This window comes from Aulostomus chinensis, chromosome 3 (assembly GCF_037954235.1).
Source record: "Aulostomus chinensis isolate RoL2024-O1b breed Wild chromosome 3, RoL_Achi_v1.0, whole genome shotgun sequence".
NCBI lineage: Eukaryota > Metazoa > Chordata > Actinopteri > Syngnathiformes > Aulostomidae > Aulostomus > Aulostomus chinensis.
The window spans coordinates 18,181,390-18,198,921 of NC_141322.1; the positions used below are offsets into that span (position 1 = coordinate 18,181,390).

Genomic DNA, 17,532 nt, shown 5'->3' on the forward strand with positions numbered 1-17,532 from the left:
GAGATCAAACTTACAGGAGTGCCTTCATCACCCTTATCTCCTTTCTCCCCCTGTAAAACATACATAAGAAACAGTCATACACTTTAATGTTAATCATTAATATCATATTAGTAACCATGTCAGATGTTAGAAGACTGCATCGGTATAGAAAGTGTTTCTTTTACCTCTCACTGCATCCTTAGAAAAAGAAGCATGTTAGAAAAAGAAAAAAAAAAAGCTTTTTGATATTCAAAGAGCTGAAAAAGAGTACTCATAAAGCTGCGGCAATTTATAGTTTCCAGTATACATATAAATCTTAATTCATATGATAATTAATGTGGCAAAAACATTTGCAATACAACTGGAACATTTGGGATATAGTTATCACAAGAAAAGGAGTGTGATTATGTGTCATTCCTACAGGATAATATCTCATTAACACTAGAAAACCAATCTTGATATGTCACGATAACAAGATGATATCCAGTTATCACAAGATTTTTTTGGTGTGTCTACCGGTGTACCACAAAGAGTACACATACCCCGGTTAGGGAATCAATTGAAAATTGCTGACATAAGCTCTTGATTAAAGTGCTACAACTGTGAATCATTTCACTAGTTCAGAAATTAAGTAAGTACATAAATCTGACCGCTTTGCCCTGAAGACCTGGCTTTCCTGGGATTCCTGGTCGTCCATCGTCCCCCCTCTCTCCTGGCTCGCCTGAGTCTCCCTAAAGAACAATTCCGAGACCATTTTAACACTCCAATCAATACATATAACTAGAAAAGCTGAAGAAAACACAGCAGCATCCTCACCTTGGTACCTGGCCTTCCACCGGCACCAGGAAGTCCCTGAGGAGAGAGCACATGTTTTATGTATTTTCAGTCTTCAGAGTGGTTTTGGGGCACGACACTGACAGGGGGCTCAAGGGAGCACCTCATGCATACTGGATGACATTGTCTGAAATATATCTCAGCAGCTGTAGACATTATGACATCTCTGGATAAAGAGGGGGTTGTGATGATGACTTTAGCCCTTTACTTACTGGCTCTCCTCTGTCTCCTTTGGCTCCGAACCCACCGGCAAATCCTCCAGGAGAACCCTGTCAGAGTTACAGCAAATGTAAATTACATCAAATACTAAATAGGTTGGTGTTGACGTATCTGTTCTCAAAACGACAAACAATGCAACCATATTTTCCACAGCATGATAAACTTGTGGCTACTCACTTTCTCTCCTCTCTGTCCTGCCTCTCCCTTGTCTCCCTTAGACCCGTAAGAACCAGGCTGACCCCGGTCCCCCTGTGTGAAGGACGGAGGTGTCAGTGTACAGTGAGCTGTAGTTATCATGGACGTATAACAGCAAAACTTGATGACTCACCTGTTCCCCTTTCTTCCCTGGAAAACCCGGAACCTGGATAATTGTAATAATATCGTAAAGCCATAGACTTTTATAGATATGAAGTACAATTGAAAACTAATAATGAACAATTACGTCTCCTAATTACATCTGATAACTCACACTTGTGCCTGGCTCCCCCTGGGCGCCCTCATTTCCCTGGAAATAGAAAAGGTTCATGTGCGCATTCAACTTTGCTTGGAAATTAATCACAGCAGGTTATGAAACTTTCCACAATGGAGTCACGTTGCTGATGACCCGCTGCTTCTCATGTGATTACTCTTAATTGAATCTGTCTCACCTTTTGTCCTGATGGTCCACTTGGCCCCGGTAAACCCTGACGAGAAACCAAGAGCCTTATTCATGAGACTCCAGTCAGATCACAACGAGAATAAGATGAAAATGATTTTCTCAAATCGGGATGCATGATATGAATATGTTTTGGCAGATAACTATATTAACATTGGCGTTACAGCCGAAAGCCCCTGATCACTATTGTCAAGTTAATCAGCATAAAGGTTTCCTTTCAACTACTTACAGGGACAACTCATCAAAACACAAGTGACTGACAGTGCTAGTTTCAGCTGAGCTTTCCAACTTACAGCAAGTGTATAACTTCAGGAAAGTCCAGTTTAATTCACATCTGTGGAAATATTTGGATCAAAAACCAAAATATCCTGGCAAGGTTTTATGACTAATCAAACTGGCCCGTATCCCTGATAATCAGGCACAAGTGTCTATAAAACTCTGTTTCTATTCACGATTAAATGTGCTACGCAAGGTTTTCCACACTTTTGAGGACAACTCCAAAAGCTAGACAGAAATGATCATCTGTTCTTTATACCAGATTTGCAACATGAAGACAAACATATGGGGTCCTTAAAAAAAACTGCTGAATACGCACCCTCAACCCCTGTTGTCCTTGGAGGCCTGGCTTTCCTGGGTCCCCCTGAAAAGATTAAGACTCAAGTTGTAAACCAAAAGCAAATGTAAAAACTCTAATCAGATGAATTCATGTAAGCCAAGACGTCTGTACTCACTCTCTCTCCTGTTTCACCAGCCACTCCTCTCTCCCCCTACGAAGAGACACAAGTCCAGATTTACTTGATGTGTTTGTCGTCAGTCCTATCATCATTTGATTGATTGTTCAACCTCCTGTTTTAAATGGCCTCATTCCTGCATTTAGGATGTCTCACTTGATGGCTCCAGTTATTTGGAATAGAAAGTGTGAACGTGTTGTTTGGGCTCACAAACAAGAAAACTATAACTTTTTCATAGGAAAAATGTTATTCTATATGTGAAAGATGCAGCTGTCATGAACACAACTATGAAAATAATTTCTCAGACACTTAATGGAAAAAAAGGCAGGCTCAGAATAATAAGACCTTTGAATCAACATTAAATCTTCCTCTCAGTTGAACCTGTGCAAACATGCTTTCTACAGTTCTGAAATAAAATGACAGCCAACAGCATCTCCACCCTTCACCAGCCCGCTTTTCTAGGGTGAACTTTTCAGACCATGTGAGCCTGATTGGCACAGTGACATCGTCATGTTACAACTTTTTCGTTTTTGTGAAATTGCAATTTTTAGCTTCCTGGTGGTACGTTTACCTGCTAAACCTGCTGCTGTATCTGGATAGATATCACATTCACCCCCGACCCCCCACCCCACCCCACCACACACACACACACACACACACACACACCCACACCCACACCCACACACACACACACACACACACACACACACAGGTACATACTTGACTGATCCCCTCTCATATCTTGTGACTCACCCTGTCTCCCTGTGAGCCCGGCTCACCTGGCTGTCCTCGGTCACCCTATCAGGACGGAGACAGTAACAGAGTTCAATCTTCTCTTTAAAACCTCAACACACAAGTCATTGCTCTTACCTTTATCTTACCTTGCTGCCAATTTCTCCAGGAGGCCCACGAGGACCCTGAAAGACATGAGCATGAGTCTCAAAATTCCCTTATAATTTGTTATTCTGCAAAATTTAGCAAGATTTTCTTATGTGATGCACATCTGGATCTTTGCAGAAAAAAACATTTTATAATAATGGATTCAGGGGATTATGTAGCCTCTCTCAATTATATTTATATAATTTGTTGAGATAATATGCTGATGGAAAAAAATTAAAATCAACATAATTTCAGCCATGGATACACAACTGCTGTGTGTCTGACTCACCCGGTCTCCAGGCTCTCCTGGCCTGCCTGGTGGTCCAGGTGACCCATCACCGCCGTCACCCTGAAAAACAACCAGTGTTATTAGTTAGTATTTATGCTGTACTTGATTACTCAGTGATTGATGGCTACTTTTTTGATTTTATCCTTTAAGACCAAGAATCTCAAACTTGTCATGTCTGATGCATTCAAGCTAAATGTCTGGATCTGTAAACAGCGAGCTTCAGCCATGACAACCAATGACATTACAAGACATTACACACCAACATTTTTGCTGTTGTACCGAAAGGACATCAGCCATAAATAGTGAACACTTTTCCAAATACATCACATTGACTCGGCTTGACATTGTATGAATAATTTCAGAACATAAATGACAACATCCGAAACTGATCATGTGAATGTGATCTTCCCTCTTCTTCTTTTGGATTGCTTATTTCTCTGGAACATCTATTTTTAAACCAAACATCCTGTCTCACACATGTTTTTTGTCTCTTTGTAACAATGCATAGTTTAAAGACCAGACAGACTCATCTGGGACTGCTGCTGGTGAATGACCTCGTAATGTGAGAAACCCTGTCACCACTCAGTCATGTTGCATTTAACCACGATGACCCAGCAATTCCTGATTCAGGATGACAAGTCGCGTGGTTCAAAAGCTTTGAAAATCATGTGGTGTGACCTGGCTTTCACTGACTTAGGGCGCCTTTCCACTGGCTCACTTTGGGTCGGTACGGCTCGGTACGGGTACGTTTCCACTCGCACTGGGTATCACGTCAGCGCATGTGGACTCACTGGCCTGGCGTAATTTGTGTGCGACACAACAACAACATGGAGGCAGCGTTATGCCTGTTGCTCGGCCTGTGGTTTTTGCTTGTACTGAAAGTAGGGGACGACAGACTGGCAAGGCATCAAGCGGTGAAACGGAACACCAAAGAAAAGTATAAAACCCTTTACCAAGCGATCAACCAGTATTCCACCGAGGCCAAGATGATACAAAGTAGACGATGTAAACAATGTAAGTTACCCACTAAGTGCCCCGCCATGTGTTTAGTCCCTGCTCGGCTCGCTTGGAAGCCCAGTGGAGAAGGGACCAAAATAATAACGGTTAGTACCATGTTGGGACCAGTGGAACTGGGGCCAAACTGTCCCGACCCGAGCCAAAGTGAGCCAGTGGAAACATGCCCTGACATATGAAGCATCTGACTTGAAAATAGACATAAATACAGGATGTAGACTTTTTTTTTTTTTTACTGAATTTCCCTCTGGGATCAATAAAGCATCTATCTATCTATCTATCTATCAATCTATCTATCTATATCTATCTTTCTATCTGTCTATCTATCTATCTATATATCTATCTGTCTATCTATCTATCTATATATCTATCTATCTATCTGTCTATCTATCTATCTACGTATATCTATCTTTCTATCTATATCTATCTTTCTATCTATCTAGCTATTGTGTTTCCACAGCATCTCCATGAGGAACATATAACGTTAGGAAACTTCGACAAACACATACCAATTCATTGAGCGCATGTTCTTTGATATGTTGTAAGGATCAGAGTCAAGTCCAACTGAATTAAATTTAGCAGGTAATCACTCAGTGCTCGTCCACCAAATCAGTCTACCTTGTCTCCTTTGGCACCCTCTGGTCCTGCTAGCCCTCTAAGACCCTGAGCACCCGGAGGTCCTGGAGTACCCTGATGATAAAAATGCAATTACCAAATGCAAAATAGTTCATCTGCAAACCAAACGAGTCAGCACATTGTTAGTGATTGACTGTGCTTACTGGGGAGCCCCTGTCACCCTTTACAGCCACCCCACTGCCTACTCCTGGAGGTCCCTGTCAGGAAGAGAGATAAGGATTGAGAATCATTATGGTGGCATGTTCCTCCGGATATTTCTCCAATCTTAGGGTAGTGTGACTGACCCTCTCTCCTGTGCTGCCCTTGTCTCCCTGCAGAAGAAGAGAGACAAAAAATAAGAAATGATGCTGTTGTTAGGATGAAGTTTCATTACTCAAACTTACCGGACAGACAGAGTAGTTTAAGCAGATGAGTGCACAACTCCAAAAAGCTGAGAGGTATATGAGGTGTGAGGTGAAGACAAGTGTGCGGACTAGCAAACAATACACAAGCACTCACTTTTAATAAATTCTCTAGTTATTGAGAACAAAAAACAAGTTTTAAGCCCTGATGATGGCTTAAACAGAAACAAGAAAAAATGCAAAAATAGAATTAAATGGAACAGCAAATACATTCCACGGTTTTGGCCACAATAAAGAGCAAAACTATTGCTCCCAAGTGCCTGTAATTTAATTTGCCCAGCTGTCTTCTACTCCATACAGCATTTCACATACAGTAATTGTGGTTCCTGTGAAGAAAAGTTTTTCACACATTTGTAAAAAATGGATTTTGAATCTAAATTCTGTCTTAATAAATGTTTTCTAAATCCAATTATTATTCATTTATTTGATAGCTGGTTGGGAATCGCCAACCTTTATGTGCCTGTGGAGGCTTTATCAGCAATATAATGTATAAACATATTAACAGTGATTTGTTAAACAATAGCATAGCAGACAGGAGTGCGTTTTCAGTGTTCATTCATATATCTTATTTGTAATTCCAACAATTTATTTTGTGCTGACATTCACTTTCACTTTCACACACAAGGTGACAAGTGTATTTTATGATATTGTCAGTCTATGTATTGTATCGTCACTGAAGATACAATACATAGACTGACAATGATGTTTATCACTGATGTATGGTGTAAAATGCTAATAAGTATGAATTAAAAGACTTGTAAGTTGTTTCTGAATTCTACTGAAATGAACATGTGGATCACAATAGGTTTTGTAAAAAAAAAAAAAGTATCATAAACTTGTAAAAAATGTAAAACTACAAGTACATTAATGTTATATCTCAGGGTTTCTACTGAATTACTGAGTGGCTCAATGCTACCACCATGTGTGTAGTTCCTACAACAACAGTCGGGGTTGAGCTGGTCACGGTCAACTAGTTTCATAGTCTCACTGTCGGTTGTCTCCACCATCAAGTTGAGTTGCACTCGACTGTGCATCCAAGACATGAAATGATTTTAACCAAAGGTAGCACATGGACTTCTTGTGTTATGATGTAGAATGATGGCAAGAAAAAAATGATAGCAGAGGATGATGATGTCACAGTGAAGCTGATCCTTTACCTCTTGGATACAATAATATCATCACTTCATACTTTTGCCATAATCAGACAAGGAATTCCTGTTTTTTGACCAAATTGTACTTGTAAGGTCATTGCGATGCGAAGCTTTGGCAACCAAAATTGAATCTATTCCCTCCCAGTGTTCCTGTTATATCCTGTTCATGAGAATTAGAATGGGACTGAAGAACACAGAATGTGGGCACCCCAAGATACCAAAGGAAAGGCAGAGGCAACAGTTTGGTGTATTTCCTTTATAGGAGAACATTAACATAATAGGAAAAATGCCAGATTTCCATAACTACTTTATGTAGGATATTTTGTAAAGTGGATAGAAACAGGAAAGGAGGCTAACCTTGATGGACAATCCTGGTGTTCCTGGTAATCCTGGGCGACCATCCTGCCCTGGTGTACCCGGAATTCCTGCAGCACCTTTGGTCCCATCAATGCCTGGCCGACCAGGGTTCCCCTTCATATGCAGAACAAACACTGACTTAATGTGGATAAAAAGAGGCTAGTTCTGGTCATCCGGATAATGATGATGTGCTTGTCTTCTGTTTGTTTAGTTTAAAATGTTCTGCTTTATTACCGGTACTCCTGGGATGCCTGGTTCACCTTTCCTCCCTGGTAAACCCCCTTCAGTTATACCTGGACCTGGATCACCCTGAAACATCAATATTTCACCATGAGCAGAAACACACAGACAAATACTTTTTGCTCTCTGTCACTTTCAAACTGGCATAAACAAAGCACATCCTTTTTGAAATGTGCGAGGAGAAAAGTCACTCAGCTCACCCTTTCACCTTTGTTACCCTTTGGCCCTGGTAGCCCTGCCACGCCAGATTCACCCTAGAAAAATAGAAGAAGACTTAGGAAACTCTGAACTTGACATTTATGTCTGCTTAACAAGTCAACATGACTGTGCACTTACTGGGACCCCTCTGACACCGGGTATGCCCTGTGAACCCTGCAGGGTGCAGAAACCAAACAATTCATTATCATTTCAATGAAACAACAGTAACACAAAAAATATCCCTGGGTTTTGGTTCCTCTACTCACGGGGACTCCTGCATTTCCTGGAGCACCTGGTCTTCCAGGCAAACCTGGACTTCCATCAATACCAGGAAACCCCTAGAAAGAGTGAGCACAAGATTCTTGAAAGACCAAACCGGGGAAATTTGTGTAATATTCATGACGTTTTAGTTGCACTCACTCTCTCTCCTTTTTCCCCTTTCGACCCAGATGAGAGGTCAAGTTGGCCTGGTGGACCTGGGCGCCCTTCAGGACCTCTGGGGCCATCCCTTCCAGGCAAACCATCACGACCCTGCAGCGCACACACAGTAGTATGAACGATCAATCATAATTTGCATCAATACATCACAGGATCTTTAGGGTTCACGTTGACGAGTGACTCACGGGCTCTCCCTTGCGTCCATCTGTGCCATCTCTGCCTCTCTCACCCTGAGGAGCCAAAGATAACATGGAATATAAACAGTTGAATATACAGATTACAATAAGGGTGGTGGAAGAAATAGAGCACTGTACCTTCTCCCCTCGCTCTCCCCTCTCACCCTAGAAATAATAAATAGCAAAAATAAAAAGAGGTTAACCATAAGAAGCTGAAAATGTAGAGGATGCTGTAGTTTTAAAACCCATTTGTTCATTACATTTCATTAAGCTGAGCTTGTGACAATAAAAAGTGACTCACCCGTGGACACTGAACAGTACACTGCTCTGGACCAGGGGATACCTAAATAGAGTACAGTAAGTTTCAACTCTCTTTGAATTTATTCAGATTCACTCTGTGTTTAATGTTAACACTTAATTGTGATCAAATTAATTCATGAGAATCATAGATAAAGTTATACCACAATGATAGTATGTCACTTGTAAAGAAACAGGTTCATGATCATAATCTTACCTCTGGTATTCTGGCAATACCACAGAGCAAGTCTGCCAGATCAGTGTGAACTGAGTCCAACTGGGCTGCATCACGCACAAACAGGATGTTCTGGGTGCTGCTGTCCGTCACCACCCGACGCAGCTCCTCAGTATCCGCCTGATCCACACCGACAGCCAACACCGTCACACCTGGCAAACAAGCGTACATTTTCTTGTATTTGTGTAGCAATTTATGTCTGTTGAAAAAGAGTCCAAAAATATCTAGATTTTCCAGCCTCTTTAATTTCCAGATTCCATTGTACCAGTGAAAAAAATTTAAATTTTGCACGCAAGCGAGAGCCTCATAACTGTCGTGACTTTTTTTTAAAATTCCATTCACCATATTTATATTCTCCAATACTTTTTTATTCTGCAGGTAGTAAGATCCAGTCAGATGAAAACAACCCTTACACACCTGCTGCTTTGAGACTATTAGCTGCAAGTGTAAGGTTGTCTGCAGACTTTTTGTCAGCAATGATGACAACAGCGCCGGGGACCCTGGGCCTGCGTCCAGCTGAGGGGGTCAGCAGGTATTGTCTGGTGAAAGTCACTGCCTGACCTGAAGACAGAAACAGACACAATTAAGTTCCAAAATCAGTTTTGAGTGCCAATGAGAAATACGGGACGGTAAAAAAAAAAAAAAAACCTGACCAATGTTATTGCCGGGACTTTCATCAAATGGTGTTGACTGGATCTCTTGCATCAGTGTGTCAGATCTGCCATGTCGATTAAGCAGGAACCATATTTTGGGCCTGTAACCATATACTACAACTCCCATCTGAAAAAAGAGCATAAAAAGCAAATGTCAGTAGATTGTAGGAGCGATATTGACCATACTGTCTTATTGCTTCTCTGTACCTGTGAGTCGCGGGGTCCGATAGTGCTGAATGACCCTGCAGCACTTGTCAGCAGCTCACGCAGAGGTCTTGCAAGGTTAATCCGGTCAGGAGAAGCCGGCACCAGAAACACCACATCTAGACGCCCACCAACACACACTGGGCAGAGAAGCAGGGTAGAGCAAGTATGAGATACATATCAAAAGATGTTTAAAAATCAAATAAGAATGGGTGCGTGTTTGTTACCAGTGCGTTCATCGACAAAGCCCTCTGTTCCAAGTCTGTTCCCAAAGGTGGGCTGTATGGTGAAGCGGTACCGATGGCCTAAACGAAGCCCATTCACCTGGTATGAGCTGGATGAAGCAGGGAGTGTGATGGACAGGCCTCGGCCAGTATCTATGAGAAGTGAAGTTACACTCATGAGGCTGCGCAACAGGTACATTCGTGTGTTAAATTGAAATACAGTTGTAATGTGCTTCACCTCTCTCCTCTTTCCACCGAAGAATATATCCAGTAACACCTGGTATCGGAGCCCAGCCCAGCCGCACAGAATTCTGGGTTACCTCTGCCACTCTTAAAACTGTGGTCGGTAGTGAAGGAGATGGGGTGTAGTCACCAGCTATATACAGAGATAAAGAGGATCAGAATACACACAGGTTTGTGTTCAGCATCTATAAATCATGTCTCTGTCTTTTTGTAACTCATGTCTTTTTCTGCCATCTGCAGAAAATCTTTCATTTTTAGGCTTGAGCTAACAAAGAATAAAGGATGACAGGACTCACGTGTGGTGACTCTGACAGACACTGGCGTTCCTTCTCGGTTCTGAACCAAAGCCATGACCTTCACCTCATACTGAGCTCCAGGGTCCAGCCGGTCCAAATCCACAGCTGTCACATCTCCCCCCACCACCTGACTGCTCTCATCGCCTCCTACAGCAGCACAGAGCAAAAAACAGTGAGTGCAACCAAGAGTCGTTCCTTGACCCACACTCCATCCATTCACACCATCAAGTTTCATGACCTGTAGTTTCATGTTATCCTCCTGACCATCAGACAGACAAACAAAGAAATCCATAAAAGAACATGACCTTCTTAAAGGTCTGAGAAACTATGTAAGATTTTGTCAAGATGGAACAATAATGGCCCTACCATCTGTTCTTCTCCAGGACACACGATAGGCCGTTGCTCCCTGAACCCCAACCCATGTCACTCGGACAACCTCTCCTCGAGTCTCCTGCACCTGAAGAGACGTCACAGTCCCAACCACTGACTGATCGGATTCTGCCAGTCCGAACAGAGAACATGTTTGAAGTATTTAGTACTGTCATCGTCCCAGCAATCCTCTTGTTCGTATTTCATGTTACTTCAGGATAACAACAATAGCATATTTGTTAAATTCAGTATGCTACCTGTTCTGATGCTCAGGGAGGCTGGACTTCCCTCTCGAGAACCACTCAGAGAGGAAACTAACACACTGTAAGTAGAATCCGACTGTAGTCCATCAATGGTGTAGGAGGACACGTCAGCGGGTACATTCCGACTTGTTTCCACTCCTGCACCAAGCAAGACCACCACCAAAATACACATACTCAGCAATCGTTAATCATCCTGTGGGCTGAGAACTTCATGCCAAATTTTGCTTACCATCATCACGGCGCCAAGTGACCTTATAACTGGTTGCCCTGGTGGAAGGTGACCATGCAATGCGTATCCTCCGAGATGTGACATCAATTATACGAAGCCCTGACACTGATCCATTGGATCCACTGTGAGGATTAGTCCGGGAAGACAGTGTGACCACCTCTCCAACACGTTGATCGATTACAGCTGCAACACCGATCACTAGGGCCTCATCTGGTTGTAGGCCATCGATAGTAAACGTTGAAGCATCAGCCCCCACAAGACGGGATTGCTCTGCATCTGTAATGAAGAGCAAGTAGACCTAAAAAATCCTCCACTTCTAGTCAAGGTGCTTCAAGTCAGACATTGAATCTGTTTTCTTCTTTTTAAGTCATTGTGAGACCAGAACTAAACCCATTATAACACTCACTATTGCCTTGTCTCCATGTAATCCTGTATCCTGTTGCTCCACTAACACCTGTCCAAGCGATTCGAAGTCTTCGGCTGTTTGCATTAGTCACTCTCAGGTTAGTCACTCTGCCAGCACCTCGCTCTGAAATTAAGCAGAGAAGGCATTACAAGACCAGACAACAGAAAATGCTATAAGCTTTCAAAATATTTATCAAAGAAACACGCCAACTAATACACTACTTTACCATTGTCTTAAGGAAAAGACTTGATACATTATTTCTGAAGGCCATGTTTTTAAGAAGGGACATCACATTATGAAACTGCTTGACTCACCTGGTTTGATGGAGACTGTGACCGGGTCTCCTTCATTGTCTCCCACCAGTGCCGTGACTCTCACACCATAAGACACGCCCACTGTTAGGTCTCTTAGGTCAAGGGTCGTTTGGTTTCCAGGGATAATCTGAATTTCCTCTGACCCCACTGACAGTACATGAGACACACAGTGACTGACACGAATTGACAAGTTTTCGAATCATTTTTGCAATATCATGCATTTTAATCATTTTTGCAATATCTTTTGAAGTTGTGAAGAAAGAAAATAATAATAATAATGATACCACCACGAAACTGATTCTTTAAATTCATCTGTTATTGAGCAATAATGCCAACTTCTATGTTGGAGTGTAAACCAGACTGACAATCTACTTGTGCTGGAATATATTTTACAAGACTATCATATATACCTTATTAACATGATATGAATCAATAACAGTACATTATGACACCCCAAATAATGAATATGTGAGTGAATGTACCCTCAGTGTTCAGGATAATGATGCGATATTGTGTGGCCCCTGCAACACCGGTCCAGCCAAGTCTGACTGTACTGCCCAAAGACTCCACCACTCTCAGGTTGGACACCCTCCCAACTGGCTGTTCTTCTGTAACACCAGACAATGAGCAGGACAGTCATTTGTGTTCTATGTTATGTTAAAACAAATTGATGTCCTCATGAAAGCATATTGAGAACGTCATGGAATTCATCCCAACAGGTTAACAAGCCATAAATCAGACCAGTCCAGAGTTTAAAGTGCCCCCTGGCTGAGCTGCTGACCTATGGATGTGGTGGAAACAGGTGTGGCCTCCTCACGACCTTCAAACAGGGTGTAGAGGGTGATGATGTATTCTGTGTTAGGCTGAAGCCCTGTAAGCTCATAGCTGTTCGTACTTCTGGGGAAGGACAGCGTCTGGACACGGCCTCCTGGAGACAAAGCAGCAATCAGTGAAGATGTAACAGATGTACATGCATACACCTTCAACAAGGGAATGGCAAAATATCATGCTCTTTATTAGCTTTCACTGTATAATATAAGTTTGCATTTGTTGCCATTACTTGAAACAGTAACTTAGTAATTACAAGAACAATTGTCTGAGCATGCATGTGTCATCCTCATCTGACCTTCCCCTTCTCTCCACTCCAGGCGGTACCCTTGAGAGGCCTGAATGATTCTCCAGGTGAGGCGGATGGAAGAGGGACCAGTGGTCGCTGCTCTCAGCACCTGCTGCTCCTGACGCTCTAAGGAAACATGACCGATGTATGTATGTAATGCTAACAGGTACATGTCAAAGAATTGTATTCCTGATGTCATTGCATTGCTCCTTATTATAAACATAAGTGTGTTATTTGAAGAGTTACATTGTAACTGTAAACAAGGGCTATAGCTACAATTATGAGAGCGCTTACAAACATGTCACACTGATACACTTCATACAACATCATGGCTCATGCTGAGGGCAGACTATTTATAGCCTGATGAGAAAATCTTTGCACACACCATAAAAACCCGAGGCTTACAGTGTATATGAGATGAGTATGATGCACGTAGAGATCCTCACTAAAAGTTAAGACTAGCAGTAAATGACTGGGCGGCTTTTCAGAGGCAAGAAAAGCAAAAATTAAAAACACCCACAGATATAATATCATCATCATTTTAAGTTGACTGTTTCTCACACAGAAAGGGAGTAACATTACTATATGATGTCATGTAAATACTGATATTCAGTTTAGCTCTTTTTCTGTTTTCCACAACTCTTGGTTCTCTAGCAACAAAGTGCTCCGCTATGCTTGCAAGCAAACTGCTAACATTTTCCTATCTCTCGTTTCGAGCAGGGCAGATAGCATCACTGCAGCTGAAAATATGTCGATGAGACCAGTGAGAGTGAACAAAACAGAAGCCATCGGCAAAACAAAATAATTTTACATCACACGCATTCATGTGCGATTGTCTGCATTCCAAAAAAAAAAAAAAAAAAGATTAGAGAGCCTTATTTCACAGAAAAGACAACATAAAACAATCTTGGTGGTCCACTTGCAAAACAAGAGACAAAACCCCCTTCCAAACATAACATTCCCAAACACATCCAAACAACCCCTAACACATTATTTATTCTTTCATCAGCCAAGTGTAGTATTTTCACCTATTCCCATCCATAACTTGATGCCACAGCATGGGTGGATACTTCATTAGTATTCAGAAACTAATTGTAAAATGATGCAACGCACTTGAGATGCCAATAGACCAGCACTGACATCAGAATAAATTAACATTATAGAGTTGCATCTTTACAGACAAAATAGCACATTGTTGCCCTCAGGCTGCTGATGAAGGGGACTTGGTTCAAAGGAATTCCTTTTTGAAGTTCAAATGCATTCTGGGACAAAGCCAAAACAACATTTGTTCTCTTTCTTGCGCATGTAATGATCATACATCAGTAAAAAAGCAGCATGTGTCAGTAGGTCAAAGTCCACCGCTGTCCGTGCTGAGTAATAAGCACCCAGTGATGACCCTTCAAGGCCAGTTAGAGTCAGACCGTAAGAACAGAACATTCTTTACTTCATGATGCATTATTTTGCTTGACTGAATGTGTAACTTGATCCAAAAACATTCTGAACATTAAGAAGTTCAATTTGTAGAATCTTACAAAGCTTGGGTTTCATACTGAACACTCCACCCCAATAGGGGGCGGCATATCACCAGCAAGTCAAAGCTATTTTAAGAAAAAGGGAATGCTAACTTCTTTAGCATGAAGCTTTGAATTTATCATCAATCCATTTACAACCAGAAACTGGCATATGGGCACAAGCTTTGGAATAACCAGATCACACAAGCAGCTGAAATGAGTTTCGTCTGTTGGGTGGCTGATCCCTCACAGTACAGTGAGTTATTTCACACAGTTTGTTCAGGTTGGGAATGTTGTGCTGCTGTTAAGCTTCGCCGTCTGCATTTAAAATGCACCAAGATGTGATCAGGGAAATGGAACATTTCAGCAAAGGAGGCACAGGGCTGAATCGATGTCTTTATAAAAGGGACAGAAGGAAAAGCTCATTCTAAACACCATTGTTGTGGATCACCAGGTTCTTTGCAAACAAGCAGAATATCATAATGGCAGCGTGATTTTCCTGGTATGATGGAATTTCTGTGTGAAAGTTGCTCGTTCATCATTGCTGGGAGAAAGGAGAGATTACAGCCCTCTGGCAGAGCCACAGCTTCTTCCTGCTGCACTGACTTACTCTTGCCTCTTGAGGAAGATTTTACAAGAAAAGACAGACCAGCACTAAGTTGCTCAGGTGCCTATGAATTGTCCCCTTAACTTAAAATGTTAAGGTGTCTCTATGCCACAGAGTGGAATGAAACATTAGAAGCCTATCATTTAGAACTGAACAGAATAGAATTTTATTGTCCAAATTTGTTCACCAAACACAAGAAGCAACATAAGACATGGGCACAAGACATAAGAGCAGACAAGCAGCTCATACACAGTTCATACCTGTGGCTCAGAACTTATTGTTTAATTTGTCGAAATCAGAAAATGACTAATGAATAGGTCGATGACATATGGCAACGAGCCTGTTAGCTACTGGGTGAAACTGAACAAATGTTTCTGAAGAAATAGTCATTAAATGAGTTTGTGAAGAGAAAAATGGTCAACATTTTTTCCTAATGAGAGGGAAAAGACACCACAAAAAGTTGTAAATCTTCGTGTGTACACAGGAACAAACAAAAGACATAAGCGCTCAGCTAAAGTTGAATTTAATGAGGTGAACAGTGTATAGAGAAATGTATACAAGTCTTCTTTGATAAAAGAACTGGGGCAAGTTGCCTTTCAGTTCTCTGTGTCTGCCAGCAATCTGCTCAGCGCAATGACCCAGCAGTGACTCAGCTCTCATTCAAATAACACAAATCTGACTGAAGAGTTGCCATATGGGTATTAGTCACACAAGACAGATGGTGTATGTGTCTTTAGGAGTGTGCGTGTGTGTGTGTGTGTGTGTGTGTGTGTGTGTGTGTGTGTGTGTGTGTGTGATGAGTGTGTAGTTGTGCTAGAAATGTTTCTAAAACAGATATAAAGAGGAACATGTGTAGTTTTCCAGAGGAGGGACAAACAGCAGTGAGGATTCCTGGCCCTCTCTGCTTCCTGTCACTTGGCTCCAGACAGCAGTAAGATGACAAAGAGTAGAGAGTGGCATTTGGTGTAGTGGTGCATTTACACCTACCTATCTTGAATCTGGCTGTTGCCACGGGGCCCTCGGCGTTGCCCTCATACAGCGGAATGACAGTGAGGATGTATTCGGTGTCTGGCTGAAGTCCAGACAATGTGTGAAACTCGCTGTCACCAGCAACCTCAACAGTCTCGACATTTCGGCCTTTGTAAACAGAATAATACAAGAAATATCTTTAATACACTCTCAGAAGAAGAGAATCATTGATGATTTTGATCCTCTCTGCAGTGTTCTGACCTGTGAACGGCCCCCAGACCAGACGGTAGGCTCTCGCACCACTGACGACTCTCCAGCGCACACGAACGCTACCCTCGGACACGGTCTCCACTGACAACTGCTGAATGGCCTCCAGGCGCACTGACACATGCAGGAACATGAACGCAGACATTGTGAATAACCAATAATTATCAATTCCCCCCACAACCAGACAGGATCATTACCTTAGTATAATCACTCCACTCTGTATCAAAGGCTAGGTTTTGGTTAAATGAGGTCTATGGTTTAACCAAAACTATATGGTGCAGGGAACCTACAGTGATATTAACTTCCAAGATTGACCAATAAAAATACATCATCACTGCAGCATTCTATTCTCGTACAAAAGATATAATCCGGTGAACTCACATGTGCGGGCATTGAGGATGGACGGGGATGCAGAGTTTCGGGGGAACAGAGGGTAAAGGCTGATAACATACTCTGTGTCAGGCTGAAGTGACTCCAAGGTGACAGATGTGGAGTCTGCCGATAGAGACTGCTCCAACAGCTGAGCTGCTGGCTGACCTACTCTTCCAGTCAAAAAGCAAACAAGCAAACAGATAGACAGAAAGACCAGTTAATGTGCTAACCGTAATCACAAGACATCTCAGGCTGCAATGATACGCCATTTTCAAGGAGACAACACAATTATCATACTGTGCGTGTTTCCTTATCGAAGGAATTGGAAAGAAAAATGCAGTCAGACAATTTCACTGGAATCTAATCATCTTCCTCCTCAACCCTTATTTCCAAATGTAATACGAGTGTGTTGCCTCAAAAATATTATATTTGTCTTTGAGAGGTCAGTGCACCCCAAAGAAAGGGACAGAAGTCAACTAAGGGATACACACTCGCATGCAACTTAAGCGAAAAGTATTTATACCCTTTTCTGTACACAGTGTTACGTCTAATATGCGAGTGTGAAGTACTGTGTTTAACAAAGACTTCTTCCATTAAGCCAATGTAGTAGATATTTAATACCACATAACTTATAATGTGAAACTGTGATATCTTGTGAGACAATGGCCCTGACTTGAATACTTCAAATGACTGCAACTTTCTAGTAACCTGTTTGTATACGGTCAAATAGGCTGAGACAGGCAGAAAGTTACAGCATCC

At 42.0% G+C, this 17,532-nt stretch overlaps 1 protein-coding gene across 1 annotated transcript in view; it reads right to left on the reverse strand.

Moving 5' to 3' along the window:
• col7a1 (collagen, type VII, alpha 1) overlaps positions 1-17,532 on the reverse strand; it is a 61,879-nt gene that overhangs the window by 32,903 nt on the left and 11,444 nt on the right. Inside the window, exons 10-52 of the mRNA XM_086196898.1 lie at positions 16,783-16,938; positions 16,396-16,515; positions 16,153-16,302; positions 13,057-13,173; positions 12,712-12,858; positions 12,413-12,538; positions 11,931-12,077; positions 11,617-11,739; positions 11,211-11,486; positions 10,976-11,119; positions 10,716-10,847; positions 10,350-10,496; positions 10,049-10,186; positions 9,814-9,963; positions 9,590-9,726; positions 9,378-9,509; positions 9,147-9,285; positions 8,712-8,881; positions 8,499-8,540; positions 8,336-8,362; positions 8,207-8,251; positions 8,004-8,114; positions 7,850-7,921; positions 7,722-7,757; positions 7,586-7,639; positions 7,380-7,454; positions 7,146-7,259; positions 5,521-5,547; positions 5,380-5,433; positions 5,219-5,290; positions 3,587-3,646; positions 3,300-3,335; positions 3,172-3,216; positions 2,419-2,454; positions 2,283-2,327; positions 1,680-1,715; positions 1,502-1,537; positions 1,361-1,393; positions 1,210-1,281; positions 1,026-1,082; positions 796-831; positions 630-710; positions 15-50 (exon numbers count right to left, since the gene is read on the reverse strand). Coding sequence (XP_086053024.1) covers positions 15-50; positions 630-710; positions 796-831; positions 1,026-1,082; positions 1,210-1,281; positions 1,361-1,393; positions 1,502-1,537; positions 1,680-1,715; positions 2,283-2,327; positions 2,419-2,454; positions 3,172-3,216; positions 3,300-3,335; positions 3,587-3,646; positions 5,219-5,290; positions 5,380-5,433; positions 5,521-5,547; positions 7,146-7,259; positions 7,380-7,454; positions 7,586-7,639; positions 7,722-7,757; positions 7,850-7,921; positions 8,004-8,114; positions 8,207-8,251; positions 8,336-8,362; positions 8,499-8,540; positions 8,712-8,881; positions 9,147-9,285; positions 9,378-9,509; positions 9,590-9,726; positions 9,814-9,963; positions 10,049-10,186; positions 10,350-10,496; positions 10,716-10,847; positions 10,976-11,119; positions 11,211-11,486; positions 11,617-11,739; positions 11,931-12,077; positions 12,413-12,538; positions 12,712-12,858; positions 13,057-13,173; positions 16,153-16,302; positions 16,396-16,515; positions 16,783-16,938 — 3,989 coding nt within the window. The remainder of the gene's footprint in view (positions 1-14; positions 51-629; positions 711-795; positions 832-1,025; positions 1,083-1,209; positions 1,282-1,360; positions 1,394-1,501; positions 1,538-1,679; positions 1,716-2,282; positions 2,328-2,418; positions 2,455-3,171; positions 3,217-3,299; positions 3,336-3,586; positions 3,647-5,218; positions 5,291-5,379; positions 5,434-5,520; positions 5,548-7,145; positions 7,260-7,379; positions 7,455-7,585; positions 7,640-7,721; positions 7,758-7,849; positions 7,922-8,003; positions 8,115-8,206; positions 8,252-8,335; positions 8,363-8,498; positions 8,541-8,711; positions 8,882-9,146; positions 9,286-9,377; positions 9,510-9,589; positions 9,727-9,813; positions 9,964-10,048; positions 10,187-10,349; positions 10,497-10,715; positions 10,848-10,975; positions 11,120-11,210; positions 11,487-11,616; positions 11,740-11,930; positions 12,078-12,412; positions 12,539-12,711; positions 12,859-13,056; positions 13,174-16,152; positions 16,303-16,395; positions 16,516-16,782; positions 16,939-17,532) is intronic.